The 16027-nt window shown below is 36.6% G+C and overlaps 1 protein-coding gene across 2 annotated transcripts in view; it reads right to left on the bottom strand.

Annotated features, from left to right (window-relative positions):
- Positions 1-254: 254 nt before the first annotated feature.
- Positions 255-16027, bottom strand: part of LMBR1 (limb development membrane protein 1) — a 67251-nt gene continuing 51478 nt past the window's right edge. For both annotated transcript variants that reach the window (XM_027686863.1, XM_027686864.1), the window contains 8 exons: positions 12798-12878; positions 11704-11780; positions 11368-11445; positions 10409-10482; positions 10083-10173; positions 8539-8605; positions 4075-4236; positions 255-2143 (listed from right to left, as the gene is read on the bottom strand). In XM_027686863.1, coding sequence (XP_027542664.1) covers positions 2061-2143; positions 4075-4236; positions 8539-8605; positions 10083-10173; positions 10409-10482; positions 11368-11445; positions 11704-11780; positions 12798-12878 — 713 coding nt within the window. In that variant the 3' untranslated portion in view covers positions 255-2060. The remainder of the gene's footprint in view (positions 2144-4074; positions 4237-8538; positions 8606-10082; positions 10174-10408; positions 10483-11367; positions 11446-11703; positions 11781-12797; positions 12879-16027) is intronic.

Genomic DNA, 16027 nt, shown 5'->3' with positions numbered 1-16027 from the left:
TTTTGGTCATACAATGACTTGCATGAAGAAGTGGACACATTTAAGTTGTTTTTAAATACAATGTTAATACATAGGGCTACAAGCTCTGAGAATACCTGAATGGTGCCCGTAACAATATAACTCCCAATATTTTAAATGTAAACACATTTTAAAACAACTTGTAGTTACAGCTCCCTGTTCCTGGTTGCAGAACTTTGACTCAGACAAAGATTTCTCTCTAAAGTGTCAGCATTAAACTCAAACAACAGAAAAGATGCTTGTAAATCTTAGTGAACTCAAGCAATTTTACTTTGTCTTCCAAGACTTGGTACAACACATCAATAGTCAGTTCAATAAGCCTTGAATTTATACCAATCACACACACAAAAAAGTAACTCTCTATCATCATATTTACTACAGCAATATTTACATTATGCCCCAGTTCAAGTCAGAAAAGGCAGCTTTAAAAAAAAAAAAAAAAAAAAAAAAGGAGAGAAATCCTCGTGTGTACTAGAGCTTGATTTTTTAAGCACTTTAGGGAAAAAACCAAGCAGACATTCACACAGACAGCAATAAGGGCGACAGCCCAGAGCAGTCATCTCAGGAGAACAGCCAAAGAGTTTCTTACACAAGGTTTACCTTATTTCGGAACCACACTGGAGAGCAAGTTGTCCCCAATTGATCACATATAAAACCCCAAACTACAGACAGACTGACACAGTTGTTTTATAGAAATGGGAAATAAACAGGAACATTTTCTGGCTCCCTACATGATGTCCCCATTCCAATCTGTTTGAAGATTACTTGTGGTCAAGCAGGACAAAAATGCAACCAGATTTTGAATACTTACTTGGTTTTTTTCTTTACTGTAAACTGCTTACAGGATTCCCAAGGCTGCAGTAATGCTATGAAAAAGGATGTTACCACCCACCAATGCCATCCTGAATCTAAGGCCTCTGAGCAGTTAAACTGTAACACTGCAGAAATTCAAACTACCAAGATTGAACACACAAGTTTTACTTATCAAACCACCTATGTCATCTCTATAATCTTAATTTACGATATCTATACATATAGGCCTATATACATCTTCATGTGTACATTAAAAAAACAGGCTAGTGACAGACACTGAACTGTGCCACCGAACAGAAATCCTGGTAACTGGAGTACAAATTCAGAGAAATTTACTTCAAATTAAAGACTGTAGAAAACTGCAACTGCAGCCTCCTAGGCCTGTGCTCCTTGCATTGATTACAAGTACTGCTTACACACAGTAGTTCATCAAGAATTTTACAGGGGGGTACTGGGAAGGGTAAAGGACCTCCACAGCACAGTAGCTCACAGAACTGTAAGAGCTGTGACAGGGGGTCTACACAGCTTTTTACAAAGCATACTAGGCTCAGATTTAACACTGAAGGTAGTCTTCATGTGGACTTCAATAAGACATTGTTTGACCACCAGTAAAGCAACCTGGCATTTAGAGCTAAGGACAGATAGCTGAAAACACTGGCCTTCCAAGAAAGTATCGTGACACAGCCTGTGTGTATGCAGCACAGGGGAACTGGGATGTCCACTAGTTACTGCTGTTTTTAACACACTCTTGTAAAACTGTTTGTCTCCTGTCAAGGATGCCTACTCCAGGTACTTTACATTTCCAGTAAGGGTCATATTGGGCTTCAAGTGTATCTTTTCTTCTTTTTTTTTTTTTTAACCAAGTCCCAAAGTTATTCTTTATAGCTGTGTTTGTGTAACACAGGAGGTACTGTGCATTCAAAATGGTAACAAGTTTAAAAATAAAGATGTGAGACTTTCAACAAATAAAAAGGAATGTGTTATTCTCTTCAGTTTCCAGTCTTCAAGGCACCTCCTGCATTAACTTACTGGGAAATAAACAAGCAGACCAAAAGTTCACTGGAAAGAGAAGAATGTGACACACCTAACTTCCTCAGAAGCACAGAGCATCAAAAATGAGACAAGGCTGGACCCAAACTAACAACAAAAGCAATCTAAAAATGCTGATGAGATGACGGGAATGCCATGAGGTTGATGTTTTCAGCTCTGTTGATTGCAGGTGATTGTTATCACAGTGATTTCTGATGGCCATTTGCGGACGGCTTTGTTTCCGAGTCTCTTGGATTGTTTGATAGATGAAGTTTATCTAATCCTGCAAAATATTAAGAATGAGATAAAACTGAGACTCTCTCATGTTTCATGCATACATGAGTTCAAAAGAATACAGAGACTCCAAATTCTACTTTGTGGTTAAGGACTTCACATTTGCTGAAGACCAGAATTGACCTTCTAGCTCCAGTAAGAATTACTTATGGGAAATTCCCTCAGTGGTGTTTAAGCGAGAAAAGCTCATTACAATGAACAAGCATGGAAGCCAGAGAATCCTAACTTAACATTGCTTAAATCACAGGCTTAGATGTTAAGAACCAAGAAAGGCTTGCAATACTTTACCCTGTCAACCTACAAAGACCTAAATAATTACCTAAAATACTTCTTTTAAACTATAGCATCTTTCTGAAAATCACTCGTTGTTGATCCGAATGTCACTGGTGATGACCATATCACCTCTCTAAACTGTTTATATGTCTAATAACATTTTTAGGCCTACATTATTATCATTTATCTCAGTTTCCAGCCATTTGTTCTTATTGCACAGTTCTCCACTATTAGTGCTAATTCAAGTCTCACATCCTGCCCCAGGCAAGTAATTAAATTACTCTTTTTTGGGGGAGGGAGGGGGAGGTGGGGAAAGATGGTAAATTTAAACATATTTTATTCACAAGAGGCATGATGTCAGTCCTTCCTTGCTTGCTACAGTTCCTCTCTGAAGTCTCCTATCAAGCCTCTAAAATTAAGGATCAAAAATGGAAAGAGCTTCTTATTCATTTAGTGTAGACTAAACTGAATGTTTTACTCAAGTGCCATGACGTACAAAGCTAAATTTCTTGCATCGCTGGAATTCCAAAATTGACAGCACTACTAAAGAACCTAAAGCTCCTCAACAGTGTCTTATTTGTAACTCCCAATATTACATGAATTCCTTTTGGTCATAGGCCAATTTTGGTTCTCATTCTTGACACTGTTTGTTATGTACAGCAGTGAAAACAAATCCAGTTTTTGTCAGGAATCTGGACATTTCAGGGTTTATAACTCCCTACTTGTGTCAAATTCAGTGACCACCTACCCTACTACTCCTGCATTTTCAGGTCTGTTACACTGCCTTCAACATACATAATTTTTTATTAAACACTTTATTTATAATTATTTTACAATAATTTTAACCTAGTTTGCTACCAGCAGAAGTGCACTCTAAGAAGTGCTTGGAGTTTGTTTCAGCATCACAACTCTGAAAGCAGTAATCAGTGAAAACTAACACGAGCAACTTTTAGATGCTGCAAACTGAATCCACAGTTACAAAGAAACAATTAAGTTTCACCATTAATCCTCTCAATATAAGCAAATACCAGTCTAAGGATCTAAAAAGACAGGAGACTTGTTAATTAGTAAAGATAAGATGCAGCAACAAGAATACATATGTACATTTTATCCTCTTAGTATCAAATGTGTTTCAATTCTTTCTTCTATGATCAAGAAATATGAATGCACGATTTGATCAAATTTTTTGTTATATCAGGTATAGGTTTGACTCCGACATCTACTAAGATTCTGTATATTCTGTACAAAGATTTTCTGAACACGTGCTGGAAAAAAGCATCACAACAAAGCAGTGAAGAGCTCCACTATTTTTAAGGAACTAATAAGTTGCTTTAAACAAAAAAGAAAAGAGCCAACCCATACATAAACTGCAGTTCTGGTTTGTAATAATTGCTCATTACTGTGCTCTCTAAAGGCTGAAAATCCAACTGCAGATCAGCAAGTCTCACATATCATTAAAATCAACACTGTACCTTAGCTCTGGACTCTTCAAAAGAAACCACAACGCTATGAATCCTCACCTTAACTTATGGAAACTTACACCAAAAGAAAAGTTTCCAGAACTTTACCAGTAGCATGCACATCAAGGCATCAATGGTGGAGAAAGGAAATGTTCAGGCACAAACAGAATTCTCAGAGCTGTGTTACCTAATGCCTTCAGGAGCTCTTCTCGCACAGCAGAAGTGAACTTTCTGACCAGACACAACGTTGTCATGATAGCAAAGAGCAAGTTGTAAGATAATACAATATAGAAGTTCCCCAGCCAGTTGAACCTTCCAAAGTCTCCAAGCAGATCAAATCTGGTGATTCCTGTTAAATTGCATGTAAGATTTAGATCAAAATATTTATAACATTTTTTTAAGAAACATAAAAATTTCTTTCTATTACATTTACATTTGAATGCAAATTTCTTTCAGACAACGCAATAGAAGACACACGGTTAAATGCATAAGACAATGTTCTCAAGATCATGTTCTACTTAAAACTATAAAACTGTTCCACTATAAAACTGTATACCAAAACCCTTACCAAAATGTTTCCTAAATTCCCTAGAAAAATGCTTGAATAATGTGAGTGGAAATTGTCTATTCTAGTTAAGAACTCGGCTTTTATAATTTCAATAAATAAATAAAACTAGGAAAAAATCAGCTTTAGCTCAAAAACTGCTTAAAACTTCAGTTTCTATGAAATCCTTATTTATTCCAGGAAGGATGAAATGCCCCATGGGCTTTCATATAAAAAAATACAGGTAGGAAACAGCCTTTCTATGACAGCCACACCACCTTACAGTAAACACTAAGCCTTTGTAAGTGTTTTTCCAGAGCTGTTGTTTTTGAAACCAAAGTTTAAAGACATCTTTGCAACTGCAGTTTTTCTCCTGGATCAACCCACCACTACAGCCATGGAGTTAGTGGCTGAAAGACGGTGCTGACAGGTCTCCTCCACGGTGCACCTCAAACCCTGACACTCAGGCTTTGTGCTGATCAAAGGCCTGTCAATCACTACAGTTAAATGAACAAAATTTTTCCAAAACGTGGAAATGTCTACAAGTTGTAGGGCCCATCCAAGAAAGCAGGAGAGGAAGAACCATGGGCTGTTCTTTTGTCAAGTCTTATCAAGTACTGCACTGAATAAATGGCAGAACATTGAGATGATACCCACAAAATCATTGTCTACGATTGCTAACTCATTATATTCCCAAAAAACTTATGGCATAGATGATGTCACAGGAAAACTTGTTCTTACAGCAGGCAAAAGAAGGAGATTTACTTTATCCCAGAACAAAAATAGCAGCAGCAAATGAGGCAATGACAAAGCAGCCCTGGCTCTGAAGCTCCTGGAAGTGAGTTTTCTATCATGTTATTTCGTAAAGGTTTGGGGTCTTTTAAGAACTGACTTCAACGGTGATAATAAACGAAGAGAGACAGAATTAAGGGTCAGTTACCCTCCTTTCAAGGGTAAACCTGGCACTTAGGAATCTCATTGTGACTGGATACCAAAGACTTGTAGCCAATTATCACAATGTTAAAAGATACATCTACTTCTTGTACTCGGAATTAAACTTGGTATCTAAAGAAAAGATCCCAAAATGAAGAAAATTAAAAGAAAAAGTTTCAAAGGATGAAGCAAAACAATCATTGGAGCTGATCAAAATAGCAACAGGGAGAAATATCAAAAAAGCTCAGAAGAACTTAGCACAAAAAGAAGAAAATGGCTGCCTGAATTAACTGGTAAAGAGATGAAGGACAATAAACTGCTTTCCCACTTGAAGGTAAACAGTGTCCTTAACATTTCCAAAGGCAGCAGTGTTTCAGTCAGACTGTGAGGTTACAGGAAAATTGAGAAAGTCAGATTTGAATGTACAGTCTTCCAGAGCTTTAAAGGAAAAGAAACAAAACAAGCAGAGCACTGGGGAGAGAGTTCTCTGGAAAAGAAATAACATTCCTTGACACAAAGAGGTCCAGAAGAACAGCAACCCAGAGAGCAGTGTTACAAGGACAAACAGAAATGAACCCTGACACTTCTGTTAGAGCAGGTGGGAAAATACTGTCCATTTATTGCATTCAATTTCTTCTTACAAATAAAAAATGTCACTGCTCATGAGAAAAGATCTGACACAGTAACATTTTGTAAACTTGTGGGAGAAAGGGCTAAAAAGCTTTGGATGACTTTCTTACAGAAGAAGTATCTACTGAGCCCACAGAGAAAAGAAACCCCAAGACTAATTTGAAAAACTATTTAGTAATTGAATAGAAACCTGCATCTCTACTGCTCCAAATATATATACACAAAAGCTGGTGACAATTTACAAAATAAACTATTAGAGAATTCTTCAGGTTAAAAAAAAAAAGTATGTTTTTAGACTGTACATACAAAAAAGTTTAAAATCCCTGTTTACTTAAGCATAACACTCAAGAGTAGAATTCTAGGAGAACTTTTGTATATTAGAAATTTCCATTTTGTCTGCAATTGTTTGTTTCTGTGTTCCTGATTATTAAGTGTCCTGTTCCCAATTTGTTTCTCGGTGGTTAGCAGTAGGGTGCTGATGGGAAACATTTTTGAAGGGCTGCTAAAAGACTGAAAAGTTCTGGGAAAAATGAATTAACTTAAGTAGAATAACTTATTTTAGTAAAAACTTTCCTGGAGTTCTAGAAGAATGACAGATTAGACACATCCATCACCTACATATCTAATAAGAATGCTATGAAACATAAAAAATTCTATTTCCATTTTTAAAACTTGAAAAAGGTCACTACATGTATTAGATAACTTCTGCTTTTTCACCTTTCCCATAAAGATAAAGTCCAGCCTTTTCAGTATAGTCTAGAAACCTGCTTTCTTAATAAAGAGAAAAGACTATGAATCTGCTTAACATATTTATTTCTTTTCATCTATTCAGTGCCACAGGGCGGTGGCATGTAGTGCAACACACATTGATATTTCTGCAAAGCACCACATGACTCACTGTACTCTAATACATTCTATTAATCCTGTTTGGACAGCTGTGACTGTGCATTTGTTAGCTGTGTGTTAATTGTTCCATCTTTTTTCTTCTTTTATTTATCTCTATGGCAAACTATTCAGGAATTTCATTTGTTAGTCTGTTTTTAAAGTGAGTTTTACCATTAATCTGTTTCCTATGAGACAACAATGGACCCAGCGTGTACACTTACTGCCACAGAATCCGGTTATTATCAACTCTTAATCTCATGGATCATTAACAATTAATTTTATTTTCTTTTAAACAATTCTTGAATGCAGTAACTCACTGGACACAAACTAACATTTTAATTCTGTTCTAAAACACTGATTTTTCAACATAACATCTTGCTCTATGTGCTAGAACCATTTTACTTCTTAGATCTTTATTGTACTGTCTATATTTTAAAACTGCACTACTTTAAATACTCGAATTATTCTTTTGCACTTCTGTGAAGTTTTACTACAGATTTTTTAAAAATGAGCTCTAGAATGCATATTTTAAGATTCAACACTCCAAAATGCATTACAGAGGTTTTTTTGTCTGTTATAGAAATGACTACTAAATCTACTAAAACTCCTCATCCATGGGTACACCCAGTGTGACAACATACAGTGTAGTTTACTAGAAAACATTAACTACTCTTGATTCAACAGTATTCTGGCTGAAAAGAAAAACAGCTACAGAACTGCTGGGCACACACTGCTGGTCTGTGGGCCTGAGCTAAAACTTCTAATCTTGTATTTAAGACTTGTACAGGCCGAGGTGAAGATTTTTGTTTAGTTCCACTTAATGTTCCCAATGAAATTCACATTGGCTGCAAGAATTCCATACCACTTAAATATATAATAGCCTTGAAATCTAACTTCAGGAATTCAAGCTGAAGATTACCTTATTAAACAAGGTGAAGATACAAAACGTCTTTCAAACTGGTTAAAACAGTTTAACTACTTCAAATGCTACTGCCAGTTCTTAACAATAGAATCAGAAGTTCTTCAGTTCTACTATGCTGGACTCCAAATTTTTTAATTTGAAAAATGAACTAACAAAAAATACAAGCAGATTATTTTAGGGAAAACGAAAGCAGCCTGGTATCATTGCTGATAAAGAAAAAACTTAATAAATGAAGGGTCATTCACTGTTTTTAACAAGACATTTTCACTCAATGTTATCTCAAATGTTTTACCTGAAATCCCTGAATGTGTTTTTTGACAGAAACTGAGCACTGTAATTTCACACCAAACATGAAATTATTTTATACTTCCCTGGACAATCAGTTTTCATAACTATTCTTCTCATCATCTCCTGTTCTAAGTTTCAAATCTGACCTACCTTTTTAAAAGAATATATTCTGTAGAAAATGCTTAGCATCCCTTTCTTAGAAAGTATGTTCTGCAGCTCATGTATGTAGAATGTACGTTCAACAGCTCACTCTGGTGTAAAAAAGAAGCCCATGCATACATGCTCTTTCCATTGAAAATGATGGCAAATTAAAATACAGCTACAGGTTGTTCTTTTGTCTAGTTGGGTTGGTTTTTTAAATTCAATTAAACATCCTTTATTACAGTGTGTTTTTTTAAATTCAATTAAACATCCTTTATTACAGTGTGTTGTACTTCCATTTCACTTACCCAGTGTCCTTGACATCACTGGCAAAGCAGAGCTCAGCACCAAGATTGAGACACAGTTCCCGATGATCTGTTTGAAAATAATAAACAGTAGTTAAACAACAAATGAGATTGCTGAAGGGAACACAAAGAAAAACAGTGGTCAAGATGAAAAGGAAGAATTCTTAAAAGGTACATTCTACAAATTAAACCTAAAGCAATTTACTTTAATAATACAGTAATATATTGTTAGTCTCGCTGACTTCTGTCACACTTTCCCATATGGTGTTACACAAGACGAAGATGATCCTTAAAAAGAATCAAATATGTCATCATGTGCTTTTAATCAAAGTGTTACATATGCTTAGATTCAAAATAATTCAAAACTACCAAGTTGCAAAGCATCAACTGTTTACTTAATTCCTGCGATCGTTTTATACAAGAATCATTCCATGGGCTTAGAAGAGACGACTGATACATCATCAGCTTAAGCCTTGGATGTAACTGCTTGCAGGATTAGCATTATTTAAAAAATTACAACAAAGAGCTTCCTTTCAATTCAATGCCTGTTGTCTACTTTAAATAGTACGAAAAAATTCACAGCTGTTAGATTTTACTCTAGTTCTTGTGAAGCCTTTATAAAGAGTAATTGAAACTTTCTTTCACAAGGGATCATTTTCTTCAGCCCTATTTCTATCAGTATCCAAAAGAAAAGAAACAAACCTGAAAACTTTTTGAAAGTAGGTAGACATTTGTGCATTCACTATTTATCTCAACACTATTCCTGGTGTACTGTAAACAGTCAAAAGGAAACAATAAGAGCATTCCAAATCTCTACAACTTATCTACTACAACCATTCTCTGTGTTGATCTACTTTCTCCCTTGCAACAATTTATAGTAAAAATATCTTCATCCATTACTTAAAAAAAAACCAAAAAGCCAACAACAAAAACAAACAATGAAACACACTGAAAAACTAACTAAATTCAACATCTGTTCCTTAGTTACTGATCACCTCCCCTTGTCAGCTGTGGGAATATTTTGCCAAAAACCTAGGCATTAGGTAACAGCATCTATTATTCGGAAGCCAGTGATAAATTGTAGAAAGTCAAATTAGCTTCAGATTGCAAAATGTTGCTGAATAGCCCTCCTCAGTCTTAGTTTAATTATTCAAATTTGAATTACTTTGTCTCTATTACTTCTAGAAACCACGTTGTTCAGAACTCAAACAAGCTCCCTGAAGTACAGTTAGCACAATCAAAGTTACTCATTAGCAATACGTTTTCTTTGAAAAAAGTTCTTTCACTTGCTTTTCTATAGCCAGTTAACAAGCTCTGCCATTCCCGGCTTTTTACAAGTGAATGGATGCCATCCAAACTAAACAGAGCACATCCTTTTTCCCACTCATTCAGCATTTTGAAAATCTTCCAGTTTGTGTTTACGCAGCTTACAAACAAATACTGATCACTGCAAATGAGCCATTCAGGGCAATTACTAAGAGAGTCAGTTTGTCTTGGGTGGCAAGAAAGAGAGGAGGGGGCCATCCCGGTCCCAGACTGCACCTCACCTTTGTCATAGTTGTGTCATCCTTCCTGGGAGTGAAATTTTCAAAAAAACGAAGACTGTAGAAGCCGACAACAGAGGATACCATGAGATAGCTGTGAGAATCAAGGAAAAAGGAACCTCCAAGGAATGCAAGCTTCACTCAAGTTCTCAGCAGTCTCCTAAAAGTCTTAAGAACTAAAGAAAAAAGAAACAAAAACACTTCAAGTGTTTGAGAAGGACTGACCTATCTCTTTCTTCTTTACAGGCAAGTGTCTTAGTAAATTACCAGTGTCCCAGAAAACTAGACAGAATACTTGTTAACAGCCAGAATTCTTACAGAAAGGATACAAAATCAAAATGATTTCAAGTGCTGCTCCCACAAAGCCAAAGGTGGATAGGGAGGCATTTCCTATTCCAGGCCCCTGCAAGAAGAAAAAACTTTGCGTAATTTCACAGAATCACAGAATTTAATAAGATACATAACACTTCATAAAGTTAACATCTACCAGGACCAAAAAATTAACATCTTCCATGAATATAGCCTTTTCTGAATACAGTGTTTTAGGGGTGTTCTGATGTCCTAACCTGCAAGTCCCCCATCCCATGCAATGGCATCAGCAGCTTTCAAACTGCAGTGAGATGTATTGCCAAGACAGAAGGGATAATGATGCACTTTGGATGCACTCTGCACCCACCCACCAGGCTGTGTTTTATACATACTCCACTGCTTTGGAAACTAAAATAAGATGCCTCAAAGTTACACATTTCTAGTGGCCATCCCCACTGAACACCTTGTACAGCTCTGGCAGCTCATACTCAGCTATGCCCTGGGGAAAGCACTACCAAGTTGATAAAACAGCCCTTGTGATTAAAGATACTATGAGTCAATGAGCTGTTCTTTACTTTCTTCAAGTATTTTTAGAGTAAAGAAGGAAAAAATGACATGTTTTCTAAGAGGAACACAAACCAAGTCAAGCTTTTCATATTGTTTTTTAACATAGTTTCTTAAATTGAACATTACTTGTCTGTATGAAAGTAGAAGACATGAGTAAAGTACAGACTTTACAGATTTGCTTTACTGAATCACTGTATCTACATAAAGCTTCTGCACTAGTTTTGATATGAACTCACTATAACATGACATGTAATAAACGTTTGTGTTTGCACAGAAACAAAATCCAGAAGTAAAGTCAAGGTCAAGGCTCATTAGTTTCCATGTTATTAAAGCAGAAGTTCTCACTTGCACTTCTGTAAGGACTCCAAAGCTTTACTAAACTTATAAAAATCATAAGAAAAGTTTACTTTACCCCTGATCCCTTTGGCATTGCAGTCTCATCCACCAACAGGTAAAGAATGTTGAGAGCAACCAAGAGAACTGAGATGGACTATAAAGCAGAAATAGTCTTGTTATTTAAAAGTATTCCACATGCTTAAAATGTATACATTTATCCCCACCGTACTCCATAATGTCAAGTTCTTTTAAAATGGTCCAGAAATATCCAAAAATATCAAAATTGTTGCTTAAACACACATCACCCAAAAATTTTACAATTATTCCCCCATATGAACAAAGAATTCTTCATTATTTTTGTTGAGGAAAAAGAAAAAGAAAAGAGGAGGAAAAAAAAAGCAAGAGTTCTTACCGTCTCAATCAGTAGCAATATCATGACAGCTGGATAGACTAAATTCCTTTCCCAAGCAGAAGCTTTTTTCCTCCTTTCTGTCCAGAAGAGAAAAATCAGAAGCTTAATAGCATAGATCACCTCAGAATATAACAAGTAAGAACCACTCAGCTATCTATAAACTCTTGTTGTAACTACAGGTAACAACAGTAACTTTATCTGAAACAAACACCAACCATTTCATAAAAACATCCACCCTGGAGAGCTGCACAAAGCAATGCCAAAAATATGAAGCCTCTCTAGAGAAAGGCTGGGGAGACAGAAACAAACAGATTTTTCTCTCTTGTTTACAGGCATGCTTTACCATAGCTTTTTCTTCTCCTGGCACCCAGCAGTTCTACAAAGTTGAAAATACACTGAATTTAAAAATATGCTGTTTACATGTATATATTAGCATGACCTAAAGGGACAGAACAGAATTTCTGATATTTAAATGGTATTTTCCTCTTGTAAGGCAAGAAAGACAAGACCAACTTCACTGGACATCACTAGCATGTGCAAAAAAACCCCCACAATTTGTTCTTACCGCAGTCTTAGTTTGCACATAAACTGATAAATGCAAAAATCCCACAAACCTTTGAATAAGTAAGGAAATCCCTGGTGAGTTGCTGCCATCACCAGAAGTATCATTTTTCCATTTTAAAAGACACAAACCTGCTAAGAATTATTTTACTGCTCTTTAACACAATTTGATTTTTATAGAAAGAAGTCAAAAAGGAAAAGTACTGTCATAGATTAACACAAATAATCATAAACATATCATTAGTTATGGGAAGACCATGGTATTGAGCTCCATGCAAGGAAGTCAAGTGTTTCAATTTCTCTAAAATTATGTTAAAAATAAGATCCAAATCAGACTCGCTACTTAAAGTTGTTTGTTGGAGGGGCACAAGGATTCTATGTCGTGTATTTGTAGAAACTATGACAATTTGAAGCACACAGATTTGGTTAAGATCAAACTGCAGTCAATCAAGCCACTGCTACAAGCTAAACACAGCACCTTAAGGTCATTTATTAAACTATAATTCACAGGAAACATTAGAAAAGTTCATTACCTAGATTTGTTTTCTTGCTTTTCACTTTTTCAAGCTCCCGTTCCAACTCTACTGTCTGGTATTCCACTGTGGAAGATACACCTTTTAAAAAAGAACACAGTATTTTGGATAAGACTAAGTACTGTAAGACACACGGTGACAATTCAGATTTAGGAAGCATCACATTAACACCTGTGACTTGAAACTGCAGGTGTTTCGTTTGAGACTCTTAACTACTTCTCAAAAAACAGTCAAGAGCCTCTAACTCTGTCTAACCAGCAGAGTTCAGCACATCAGAGGTTTCAGTGTGATCTGTGATCCAGGCCTGTCCTGCTGAGAACAGCTATGGCTGAGCTTTCGAACAGGTCACACGACCACAGCGTGACAGGTGGGATGTGTCAAATGCCTCGTTCTTGCATCCCTCTATGATTCTTGCCTTCAAGGGCATTATTACTCAGCAACACAAAGGCAAAGCGGAGCTTTGCCTCCAAAGTGTCTAGAGCTCCAGTTTCAGCTTCTGCCCCACCTTCCCTTTCCTCAGCAAGCTCAGTTTGCATACTGCTGACCTGCTTGTTAACATATCTTCTGCTCATACCAGTTTGCCTGATCTGTCAGCCTCTCCATGCAACAGGGCCCCCCTCTGACAGCCACAATCAGATATTGCCCACAACCCCACAAGGCCATACTCTTCTGCTTTCCTTTTCACAGTTTATAGCATACGTGTGTCACTGTTGTGCAACTCCTCATACTCTTTCCTCTACAGCAGCTGAAAACTGACAACCACAATATTAACTCTTTTCTTCCTGCTAATTTTTTCCCTAAAAGTTGCTAAGTGACTTTTCTTCCTATCTCTATACAGCCTCTAGGAAACCCAGCCCATTTTCTCTCTCCATTATTTTTCTCTTCAACCTTCCATGCTCTTCCAACCACTCCTCTTTCCCAGTGCAAGCACACCGTGTTTTCCCTCCTTGATGCCAGTTCCTCCACAAATGCTGCACAGCGTTCAGGTACTGACACAGCTCTGCAATGATGACTGAAATCTGCTGTTTCAGTTCCCATCTCATTATTCCTCCTTTAGCTTTCACTCTGTGCAATCACAAACTGGAAATATTCCTCCTGGGATAAGTTAGAAACACTCTCCACTCACCTTTGCCCCACTTTCATCCCTTTTATTTTTGAATAATTTCACCTGAAAATAAGAGTTCATATTTTCCCTGTCTATTCTAGACCAATCTCACTCTGCAAAAACACTCCATGGCAGTGACAGTTCAAGGTCTTGACAAATCCAAAGTCCTCTCCTGTTATCATTTGTCTCAATTTACATTCACACCCTTCACCTGTTGGCCATTCCCTACCCACAGCCTCACCTTTGGCTGTGGGCTACCCTGTAGTAGCACCATGCTCCAGATACTTTTTTTTATATGAGATTAATATTCTTCTCCAGGCTTTTATCTCATATCTTGATCATTTGGCTACAAAAAGTAAACAGCACTTAGGCTGCTGGCACACTAGCACTACTTTGTAGTCCAGTCTCATTATTTCCTTATTTTCTGTTGTCTGCTCATCCATCCAGTGATCTCAGTACAAGAAAAGAAGGTTATTCTTTTTATTGCAGAGTATTAATACTGATTTGTTCAATGCAGTCAAATCATCAATGAGACATCCAACTGTTTCAAATATTAATTTTTACACATTTAATCAAATGTTCTTCACACACATTTTTGCATATAACACATAACCTCTGTGCTATGCCTAAACATTTATCTTGGATTATAGTGACATACTGTGTGGGGGGTAATATTTGCAGGGCTTCAGATATATAAATATCTCTAATCCCAGGACTAACCAGTAAGACCTCCAAACACTGTTTTGTAACAACTTTTACTCACTTGAAGTGCCTGAAATATGAATGCCAGTTTAATTTCTCCATGTTTTTAAGTGAGTAATCATAATGTGGGTTTTCAGAAAAAGTCATGTCTTTTAAAAAAAGCCCCTGAAGCTACTTATCACTATAGAAATAAGCTTTTGTGCTGATGCATTCTGTCTGAAAAAAAAGTCTAAAACATCTTTTTTATGGAATGACTAATTACTATGAGGTGGGAAAAAGGACAGATACAGAGCTCAGTGGGAAAAGAACTTTAATGGAAACAGCTGAAAAAGAAGGAAAACTCAAGTCAGTATCTGACACTTTCTTCTTCTCCATAACTGATTTAGAGGTCTCTGAGGAAAAGCTCAATTGAATATATATGTTGTTTTCTCCCCTCAATATAGAAATCCAGAGCTCAAAACACTGATTTCATAGGAGTCTTTCCAACAAAGTCAGCGTGATCACATTAGGTCCCCAAGAGACACGTCAGTAGAAATCCTGAATCATATCTAAGTGCTGTTGTAGTTCCTCCTTAAAAGCAGTTGCAAACAACAGGTTGCTACACAAAAGGATATTTTACGAGAGGGGAAGGCAAAGTTTCAGATCAGTCAAAAGAGTATTTGAAAAGGATGCAGCTAAATTCTTAAAAGCTCTCTAACATTAGCTTGATTTCAAACACGCACAAAGTTCAATGTCAGCGCTGTCTAGCCAATAAATCAAATTGGTAGACAAGACTTGTTTGGACTAGCAATGAAAAGTTAGAAGGGATTCTCCAAGAAAGCCACAAAGCAGCTCATTTAAGGTCAATTTAACGGTATTATTCTGTTTTTCTTCCAGCCCCGACATAAGATTTCAGTACCTCAAAGGAAATTGTAAGAGTATCTATTTGCATTCCCCCAAGGTGATTGGCAGTTCAACACCAATTAGTTCAAAATTACACTGTTACTAGTGTGCAATAAAAACAACACCTTTCATCTTTCTTACATAGGTAAGGATACCTTCAGAGCCAATAACTTTGATCAAGTAAGTATTTTTGATCCTACCCCACCCGTCTCTTTGGATTCAGGAAAACTAATAGCTGAAGGCAACTTTTTTTCTTTTAATATAAAAAAGTCCCAGCTTTATTCTTCGACTGTAGGAGTGATGTGGGTACTGAAATATAATACACTGGAAACGAACATTTTCCCAAAGCCCAGTATCTCTTCAATAGATAAAAATACTAGGGTAGATAACACAATCAAACTTTCCCCTCCCTCCTCCTCCGATTTTCAGTTAGACACTGCAGACACCTGAGGAGGAAGAAAATTAGTTCCCACAAAGATCTACAGTTTCACAGTTAGATTTATTTTCAAATATGAAGAGCTTTACAGTCATCAAGTATCGC

The sequence above is a fragment of the Neopelma chrysocephalum genome, unplaced genomic scaffold, assembly GCF_003984885.1.
Source record: "Neopelma chrysocephalum unplaced genomic scaffold, ASM398488v2 Primary Assembly neopelma1_72, whole genome shotgun sequence".
Taxonomy (NCBI): domain Eukaryota; kingdom Metazoa; phylum Chordata; class Aves; order Passeriformes; family Pipridae; genus Neopelma; species Neopelma chrysocephalum.
This window is presented reverse-complemented; position numbering and strand designations above follow the sequence as displayed.